The sequence below is a fragment of the Notothenia rossii genome (genome assembly GCF_949606895.1).
Source record: "Notothenia rossii genome assembly, chromosome: 6".
NCBI classification, from domain to species: Eukaryota; Metazoa; Chordata; class Actinopteri; order Perciformes; family Nototheniidae; genus Notothenia; species Notothenia rossii.
In genome coordinates this window covers 83,356,359-83,366,358 of record NC_136909.1, presented here as the reverse complement: position 1 = coordinate 83,366,358, position 10,000 = coordinate 83,356,359, and the positions used below count along the sequence as shown (strand labels likewise).

At 37.0% G+C, this 10,000-nt stretch overlaps 2 protein-coding genes across 2 annotated transcripts in view; one reads left to right on the top strand and one right to left on the bottom strand.

The window, feature by feature from the left end:
- The window catches only part of LOC307044667 (echinoderm microtubule-associated protein-like 6), a 52,632-nt gene extending 50,172 nt beyond the window's left edge, over positions 1 to 2,460 (top strand). The window contains 1 exon segment of the mRNA XM_079689978.1: positions 1 to 2,460. This exon segment is cut by the window's left edge and continues 18 nt beyond it. Within this exon segment, the coding sequence (XP_079546104.1) occupies positions 1 to 7 (7 nt within the window). The 3' untranslated portion in view covers positions 8 to 2,460.
- Positions 2,461 to 4,287: 1,827 nt separating this feature from the next.
- The window catches only part of LOC307044666 (uncharacterized protein), a 12,433-nt gene continuing 6,720 nt past the window's right edge, over positions 4,288 to 10,000 (bottom strand). Inside the window, exons 2-6 of the mRNA XM_079689977.1 lie at positions 9,436 to 9,602; positions 6,698 to 6,767; positions 6,451 to 6,497; positions 6,224 to 6,282; positions 4,288 to 5,331 (exon numbers count right to left, since the gene is read on the bottom strand). Of these exons, the coding sequence (XP_079546103.1) occupies positions 5,286 to 5,331; positions 6,224 to 6,282; positions 6,451 to 6,497; positions 6,698 to 6,767; positions 9,436 to 9,602 (389 nt within the window). The 3' untranslated portion in view covers positions 4,288 to 5,285. The remainder of the gene's footprint in view (positions 5,332 to 6,223; positions 6,283 to 6,450; positions 6,498 to 6,697; positions 6,768 to 9,435; positions 9,603 to 10,000) is intronic.

The following is a 10,000-nucleotide window of genomic DNA, read 5'->3' as shown; positions in this document are numbered from 1 at the left end:
TCTTTAAAACACAGCTTCCTGTCGTCTGAGCGCCTTAACACAAGTGGATCCAGAGGGAATCGAACCAGCGACCTTCAACCTTCGCCAACAGAGTTTACAAGCTGGAGAACAGGCAGAAACAACGTTGCCTGCAGACAAACAATGATCACATGACCCTGAAAATAAACAACTGACGAGAACCAGAAGACAACACAACAACATTTTGGATTTTCACAGTAAACGTTATTTCCCTGGAGCGAGATGCATAAAATCTGTGTGCACACAAGACGTAAATATCTATTTGTATTTGTCAGATGTATGAAGTTTTATTTTTTATGAATCATTGTGGATACATTCATTTATCAAGTCTATTTTGGGGCCGAAAATATTTAATATGTGAAAATACATTTGGTGTCTCTGTTTAACTTGTTATTGAATGAAGAAAAAAACAGCTGATTACAAACTGATTATGGTTATTAGCTGCTGTAAATGTTCATACTAGAAATTAAATATATATATATACTAAAAATACTTATGAAAGCTCAGATATCTATGCAGGACTAAAGCTGCCATTACAATACATAAATAACTCAATGAATACACGTAGAAATTAAAGCCTTAATTAACAAATGTGTGTTATTTTGGAAATCTAAATTAGAAATAAACCAAATTGGTATTTTTAGTTGACAAATCTTAATATTTATCTATTATTCATAGAAATAAATAAGTAAATAAAACACATTTAAAAACCAGGTGCACACTTATTTGATAATTGAGGCATTTATTCATACATATCTTTATTACTTTATCTATCAATGAATCAATACATGAGAGTAACACATGTGTCACTTCCGGGCAAAAATGACGGCTCCGCCCACTTTTGTGAATGGCGGTCAATACAAATTCTGAAGTTTTTGCCAATCCGATCAGAAATGTAAGAAAACCGTGGATTTTCTGATCTTCAAAGAGCCCGATTACGATGGCCAGACGGGCAAACAATTACTTTAAATCATTGGAAATCGATGATCGGGCTCGATATATGGTTAAATATAGCAGTAGGCGATCGATGTCCATAGATGAGAGTATGTCACTTTACGGCCCCGCCCACTTTTGGGGGAAACCAACACTCATTTGAACGGCGATCAAGCCTGAAGCCACAGAGCTTCTTTCTCAGAGGAAGTACAGAAAAACGTAACTCTGGATTTGTTTTAATGTTTGAGGTGCAATAAACGACACAGCAGCTTTTTGGCATGATAAAACAATTATTTTCCGCCTCGCTCATGAGCGTAACAGCTGGCGAAATTATAGAGTCGCCTACTGATTTTTATTTAACCATATATCGAGCCCGATGGTCGATTTCCAATGATTTAATGTATTGTTTGCCCGACTGGCCATCGTAATCGGGCTCTTTGAAGATCAGAACATCCACGGTGTTCTTACATTTCTGATCGGATTGGCAAAAACTTCAGAATTTGTATTGACCGCCATTCAAATGACAGCGTTGTTTTCCCCAAAAGGTGGACGGAGCTGTACTTTTTGCCCGGAAGTGACGTAGGTGTTACATCTATAGCGGTTTAGTGTCACCATCATTTCTTTATTATTATATATATTTGATGTAATAGCAGCTCTAGTCTTACATATAAAAATAGACTTAATATGACATATTCAGAGGTGTAATCAGATGGTTAATGAATAGTATTTTATAATTATATTTTGTCTAGTTTTTGTTTGTGTATCTTTTATAAACCAGCCTCCTGGATTGATGCTGCATTCAGGTCACCAATGGAAAAATGGGTGAGTGTTTAACAGCCAAACTTATGGGACCATTAAGAGGAGAAACTGGATTTATCTGACGTCAGAAATCATTACAAAACAAAACATTAAGGGAAAAAATATACGTTTTAAATTCATAGAAGCTCTCTTTTTATTTCAAAAAAGCCTTTACTGCATCTGTCGTTGGACTTCATGAAACTTAAGTGCCTTTCTGGAACTTTATACTTGTGTTTGTTTGCTTTGGGAGGGGGATATTTCATACACTGTTGTTTTTTTATTTATTCCACTATTTAACTTATTTTATACTTTGTCTGGTGCTACACTGAGAATGTTTTATTCCACCTGAAATGGACGGAAATATAAAAAATATTTTCTTTGCTGCTGCTTTTTGTTTTTGAAAGGACCATTGTGATCGTAAAACAGAAAATAAATACATGTAAAGAGAAATATTTATGGAAGATATCTAAGTGTTATTTATGCCTAAATTTCAGTGTGGACGAGTTCTCTGTGTCTGAATATTAACTGTTGTAAAGAGTGTCAAAAGAGTCCGTTTGTGTGATAAACAAGTGTTGTTGACACACGCAATTTCCTGAAAAGGTCCCTGAAGTAATCACAAGGCACATTGTTTTTCTGTCTGAGGAAAAATAGTTCTCATTTACACAACCGCCTGAAAATACACAATAAATGAAAGTTTGATACGAACAACCAGAGATTGTGGACTTGAGTTTTTGCTTTGGTTGACCTGACTGAAGATACATGAATTATGACTACAGCAGTGGGGTCCAAACTCACAAGGGCCAGATACAGAAAAATATAGGAAGGGCTGGGCCACTCACTTGTAGCCTCATACGTTGGGAAGTTGGGAAAATTATAATAATTTGGTAAATTATTCTTGATGCTTGAAAATGCTTTAAGTGAAAAACAGCCTACCTCACAGCTCTCCAGAGGGTTTCATTTATTCTGTTGGCAGTTCATTCCTTAAAACAGAGCTTCAGATTGCTAATAAGAGGAAATATGAAGGGTGGATTTCAAGCTTGTTATGTAAATAAATCATTGGGATTTTTCTTATCAACTATGATTTGTTAGAACATGTTTTCAACTCTAATTGACAGAATTTATTTGAAAATGGAGCTTATTAACACATGAATACAGTGTAATATAATTGATCATATATATTTAAGAAGTATAATATAAGACAATCAGAAGTTTATTCTACTAAAGTCATTATACTTTTTGAATTTGCTGAGGGCCGATTCAAAATGGTTCGCAGTTTGGACACCCCTGGACTAAGAGGCTTGATTCTCGGATAGTTCCTGTAAATCTGTAATTTTGCAACAAAAAAAAAACTGCATTGTCTCACTGAAATAGTGTTAAAATCTCAAAGTGTTTTTAAGAGTCACATTCTTAAAGAAAATCTATTTAGACCAAGTACTTCATTTTCGAGTAGTGTTAAGGTTTCATCCTTACAGTGCCTTTGTGAGAGAATTGAGCACAAATCTGTCAAATGAGTCTCACTGAAACTTAAAGGTCACCTATTATCCAAAAATAATAAATAATAAAGAAACCAAATTCCTTAAAGTACTTCATAATCTACCAGTTGTGTTCTACATACATGAAAGTGTATCTAAAAGTATCTTAGTAGAACTGGTGGTGAGTCTTGGTGAAGCAGCTTGGGATCATAGAGACAAAGCAGGAGAAAAGAGGGTAAAATCAGATTTTTTTTAAATATCAGATCAAAGTGGTGAAAGGGTGAGGTTACTTCACATAAAATGTGTTTTTATTAATTTAATTTTGTAACCTTAATCTTAGATAATGTCTGAGATTTTTCTCGTGAGTTTGTTAATTTATTTTGGTAATAACCAAGTTCAATCCAAACATCCTTAGCATGGAAGAAGCTTCCAGAGGATGCATTTCAGTTAACTTCTAATAAATATAATACAAATAGATTGGGTCTAGTCATCACAGAACAATGTGTATAACTAGCAATCATTTGTAAAATTGTATTGAAGTTATAACAGAAGTTAACGAAAGCTATCAGAAGCTATCATAAGCAACAGAACACTATGAGAAGCTAACAGAGGCTAACAAAAGCTATCAGAAGCTAACAGAGGCAACAGAACACTATGAGAAGCTAACAGAGGCTAACAAAAGCTATCAGAAGCTAACAGAGGCAACAGAACACTATGAGAAGCTAACAGAGGCTAACAAAAGCTATCAGAAGCAACAGAACACTATGAGAAGCTAACTGAGGCTAACGAAAGCTATCTGAACACTATGAGAAGCTAACTGAGGCTAACGAAAGCTATCAGAAGCATCAGAACACTATGAGAAGCTAACTGAGGCTAACAAAAGCTATCTGAACACTATGAGAAGCTAACTGAGGCTAACGAAAGCTATCAGAAGCATCAGAACACTATGAGAAGCTAACTGAGGCTAACGAAAGCTATCTGAACACTATGAGAAGCTAAATGATGCTAGCGAAAGCTATCAGAAGCTAAACAAGGCTAACGTTACGGACAAATGAGGAGGCAGGTATTTTCTTCGTCTAGAAGCTTTATTGATAATTGTTTACATCTCACAATGCATTCCACAAACACGGCTCCCAGCGGGAAGCTTTTTATCGTCACAATTGAAGTATGAAGTTTATCATTCACAATTATACTTGCATAACAAACAAAAGCTTTCCCAAAAGTCACATCAAGTTGCAACTTTATTAAGATATTGGCTCCACAGACAGTATGGTTATTTATTTTTTTAAACCCCTTTTATTTATTTTTGTACTTTTTAAATATTTTATCTGATGTGGATGAATGTAAACGTGTTTTCTTTACTAAACAGCAGCAAATGGACATGGAAATAACGACTTCGTATGTAATTAATGTGTTTAAATCGTCTGGCAAAGGTTTTTTCTAGAAGTTTCTAACTAGAGTTACTCAGAAGCAATGAAGTTTTTAAATGGTAGTACAAGCCCTCCCACCCCCACCCACCCACAAAAGTCGACAGCACGCTAGCTCGAAGCTTGAGGGACACAACGGCGTTTCAGTTAACCATAAAATAACAAAATACTTCTAACTCATAACCAAAAAAAGAAAAGAAAATACAAATGAGGTTTTCACCGCTCGCCTCGTTCTTCTCAAACACACCAGACGAAGGGAAAAAGCTGGAAAAAAGACGAAAAGAAAACCCGATAATGGGGGCATCGGAGTTTAATTAAAAGATTAAAATGTGTTTCTGGGATTTCTCAGCGTCTCTCAGAAAACAAACTTCTCATCATCAAACAGACCTGCTTCCACGTTCCCAGAAAACACACAAAAAAAGGAATTCTGAATTGGAAAAAAAAGTGTTTTTATTATTTTGACAAATAAAGTTAGAAGGGCTGTGTCCACGCCAGACCCAAACCCCCCCCCCCCCCCCAAATCTCCATCTCCAGACTTCCTTCAGATATCACCCCTCCCTCCCCCAACTACACTTCCCCCCCCACCCCCTCTCTCTGGTCAGGACTTCCTGAAAACAAACTCCGACTTGACGTTTTTTCACTCTGCTTTCACTCGTTTCATCCCGGGAACCTTCGCCTGGATCCTGCAGGAGAGAAGAAATTAAAAAGATTAACAAAAACAATATAAAAGTATTCATATCTTTGACTTTGTAGTGAGTAAGGACGAGTTTTAAAAATAGAGTTTATAGAACACTATAGGCGCTTTCACACCGGAGTACTTTTCCCAAGAACTAGGCTGATAGTTCTTGGGATTTAGGTTTCACACCAACAAGATCTGGGACTAGAACTTAGTTTTCGGGAACCTTTTCACCCCCAGATAGTCCCTGCTAGAGAGGTGGTACTTTCCTGGGGAGAAAAAGGTTCCAATTTCTGATTGGCTGGGCGAATTGCAAACCACGCCCCGTAAAACTCCGAAAGGTATTGTGAAGCCGCCATTTTATTTGCTCGCATTAGCATTAGCCCATTGCCTTATTCCGTGTGAACGCGATCTACTAGGACAGTTCCGGGACTAAAGAGTTCGGCGGGACTAAGTACGGCAAATTACCTGGTGTAAAAACGGCTAATGTTTAGCATACTGTGCCAACAAACTTCATTAACAGTAAAGAACATGGGAGTTGCTCGCTTTAGCCAAATATAGCGTCATCAACCATGTAACATTTGGCTGAACGTCGTGATGTTGCTTCTCCATTTTTTGGTACTTAAACCTGCTGTTCTAAGTAAAATCTAAGAGTCCCAGCAGGACTGAAGGCTAGTTCAATTCCTTTGTCCTGTGAGGTAAAATTACATTTTTCCAATTTAGTTTGGTGTCTTTGAAAGGAGTATTTAATCAAAAAGGGTTGTCTTTAAAATTATTTTTAAATATGTACATGTATTGTTTGTCAGGAGTCTATAATTAGCTTCCTGCTCGTATTCGTGTCGGTCTCTACAAACTACCATTATAATATAAAAACATGTTTTAGGAGCTCCGTTTCTTACTTTCCAACGACGTCTTTGACCTGGTTGTTGACCAGAGCCAGGTAGTGGTCGATCTGAGTCTGAAAACACAAAGAAGAATAAATGAGTAAGGATAAAAAAAAAAAAAATTAAGATGAATATTATTATTATTTTTATTATTATTATTTTTAAACTCTATTTATTCATTTCTATTAAAAAAAAGAAAATCAGGAAAAATAATAACTATTGGATTAATATTAAAGACTTACCTGATGCTTCTCATAGACGATCGGGCAGCTGAACAAACCGACCAGAGCTGAGGAAGAAGGTTAAAAATTACTGACAGACCCTGAACGCCTCACAGAGCAACTGAGACGAGTTTTAGACTTGACTGGAGACTTTATGACATTAAAAACACATGCAAGTCATTTATTTGTGTAACTGTACCGCCAGTTCATTTAAAAAATAAATAAATATGTATGACCATTTCCCATCATGATTTGACATTATACTCACAGAGAATGAGAATAGTGAGGCCGTTGAACAGGGAGCCGACGTAGGTCAGGATCCACATCAACACAGCAAACTGCAGAGGAACATATATAGAAATCAATCATTAATATCAAAGGCATAAAGAGATCTGAAAACACAAAGAACTTATATTATAAAAATGGTATATTACATAAAACTAACTATTTTTAAGTGTTTGTTCTTGTTGATGTGCACTTCAATCTTTTATCTGATAAGCCCACTCCTGCCACCGTTTAAAGAAATACAATGGATATGTTGTCATGGAAAAAGTATTATGATTAAATAATATTTATTAAACAAGTATTTTATTTACTTTTCACTAGGGCTGCACGATATATTGTGTCGTGATGATAATCGCGATATTCACATGGCAGGATTTTTTTTTAAGGACGTGCGATATTAAAGGTAGGGTAGGTAAGAATGGAGAAACCAGCTCGAGTGCGCTAGAATTTGAAAGTACGCAACCGGAAAAAAATCTGCCCCTTCCTTCAGACTTCCTCACAGAGCCCCTCCTCCAACACACACGAACGCGCACATGACCAATGAGGGCACGAGATAAGTTTGTGCACAGATGGAAGGCTGACAGGCAGGTAGGCCATCCAGTTATTTTAGCCGGGCCGGCTCAGATGATTGGTCGTGCTTTTTACAGCGCCACGGCTTCCACAGATGAATTTTTTTATGTATTTATTGTCAAAGCATTTAATATATTCATTGCTATCAGGATGTTAAGAGCATTCCATGGAATATAACAAAAAGTGTTTCTGAAGTGAATTATCTACCCCACCTTTAAGTAGGCAAATGAACTCAAACACGTCATGTTACAATTATTTTGCTGCTTGCTACAAAAGGAAAACTCACGCGGCTCTCATGTCAGGGGCACTTGAGTGAGTGACATGCAGGAAACCACCTATCAGAATCAAATCTCAAAAGCAAACGGACCCGGTGATCAAAGGTAAAAACACTGAATAAAGTAGTTTCCTGTGTTTCTCCAGTTCGGCGCTGCTAACCGAGCTAGCTCAGCTTGTTGCTCTGATAACTTAAGATCCAGACGTCCGTGACTAACATCCTTCATCCGGTTAAATATAGTTAGAAAAATACCAATTGTATAGCATTAAAGTTCAGGAAAGGATGGTTTGCGGACAAAAAAAAAACTGTCTTTTCTTCAATTCTTGTATTTTTTCATATATCAATATCGCAGAGGGAAGAAATCGCAATGTCAGTTTTTTCCAATATCGTGCAGCCCTACTTTTCACCCTCAGTTTGTTTCTTAATAATTTGATCCTTTTGTATACCCTATAACCTCAGTAATACCATGGTATAGCATTTCTTAAAAATGCAAATAGAAACAATAAATAACCATTTAATGAATTGTATCTTTCAAAACACTAGTTCAACACTGGTATATTTGTATATGATATTTCTCAAGATACAGCTGGTCTCCTTAGGGGCAAAACAGAAACAGATCTGATGGTTGTTATTTAAAAACTGAGATTTAAACCCTGAAGGTGTAGGAATATATAAACGCTGTAATGCGACATGACGGCTATCTGCTCGAGCTGACAGTGAGCATGGAAACAGCCGGAGAAAACCATAGCTGCCGGTGTGAAGTTTAAAAAGGTTAGATTTCTGACTGGAGGCCGTGACATTTTAATGACCCGCTGGTGGTAAAGTGATAACAGAAAGATTAATCATTGGAAGTTATATTTATAATCTGCTGAAAACATTCCTGAGGCTCAGACGTCGCGCTGATGGGATTTAAGAAGAGAGTTTTTACCGTCTAAAAGGGACGTTATTCTCAGCTCTGAATCTGGGCTGCAGCGAGACGACGATCGACACAGCTGGGATCTTTTTCTACCAAAGATATATTTTTTATAGAGAGGCGAAGTCCCTCCCCTTCCGGTGGAGCTCCATGGGAACTTATTTTGGAAAAAGTATGTATTGAAGTCAATGGGGAGAGAAAGATTATCTTTCGATCCCATTTGAATTGTGCCACGAATTACACATATGATGTTTGTCAATTTAAAAGATAATTTTGCAAGTCAAAAAAATTAAAATGTGTCGTAAAACTGTGAAGTAACTCTTTTGTTGTGTGAAACCGCTCAATGAACTACATCTCCCGTCTCGCACCACACACCAAGACGGCCGTCACGTTGGCACATTTCACTTCTTTCTTTCAGAACGAGGCGAAAAGTATTAAAAGAGGTGAAAATCACTCCAAGTCTGGGCATGTTGAGAGCTGTACATACACACAAGGGGAGTTAGTCGGTTCATTAGAGCCAGCATGCAGGACCGGGATTCTGGGATTTGTAGTCTTTCTAGTTGCGTATTTTTCATAGTCTTATATTTCAACAGTTTTACAACAAACTGACTTTTTTGGTGTAATTCGTGGCACAATTCAAACGGGATCGAAAGATAATCTTTCTCTCCCCATTGACTTCAATACATACTTTTTCCGAAATAAGGTGCCATGGGTCGGAAGTAGATGGGCGGGACTTCGCCTCTATTTCAATGTAAATACTGCTCTATTTTATTTTCCTACATTTCTTTAATGTTATTATAGTGTTCTTTAAATAATTCGCCACCTGTGTTTTTTTATGTTTGTTTTACGTATGGTGCGACATCAAGTCAAATTCCTCGTACGTGACAACCTACCTGGTAATAAACCCGTTTCTGATTCTAAATCCTCTTTTGTGCATATTCTATCCACCATCACTCCCTCTCACCTTGATGGAGTCGATCAGGTCCTCCACCAGGAACAGGTGCCTTAATTCGCAGATGCCTTTGTTGATTTTAGCCAGGACCAGGTCACTGTACTTGTGGACCATATCCTCAGAGAGCGCCACCTCCTGGTCCAGGTACTGCCTGCGGGGGGAAAACAGAGGAGGAAGAACTGTCAACTTTCAGGCACTTTAAGCATTTTAAAGTACATTAAAACGATATAGTTAGTATACTGACTATTTAACCTAGTCATCATATTAAGTCAGATTTGTTTTTCTTCCAAAAGCTAGAAAATATCATCCATCATCATATCGTATATTACCTACACATTTACGGAAATCAGATTTTAAAGCAAGGGGGATTTTTAAGCAACAAGTTCTGATATTTCAAAACCAGTTTGTAAGAAAATCAAACACACAATAATAATTTAAGAAATCTGTAATTAAAATATGCAACATAAGAAGATTAGTCTTGTGTAGAAATCCGATTTTAAACTCTTTTCCTCGGTTTATGTTAATCTGAGCTAATTGGTCGTCATGAGCCATGAGGTCAGCCAGGGAAAGGAAACGC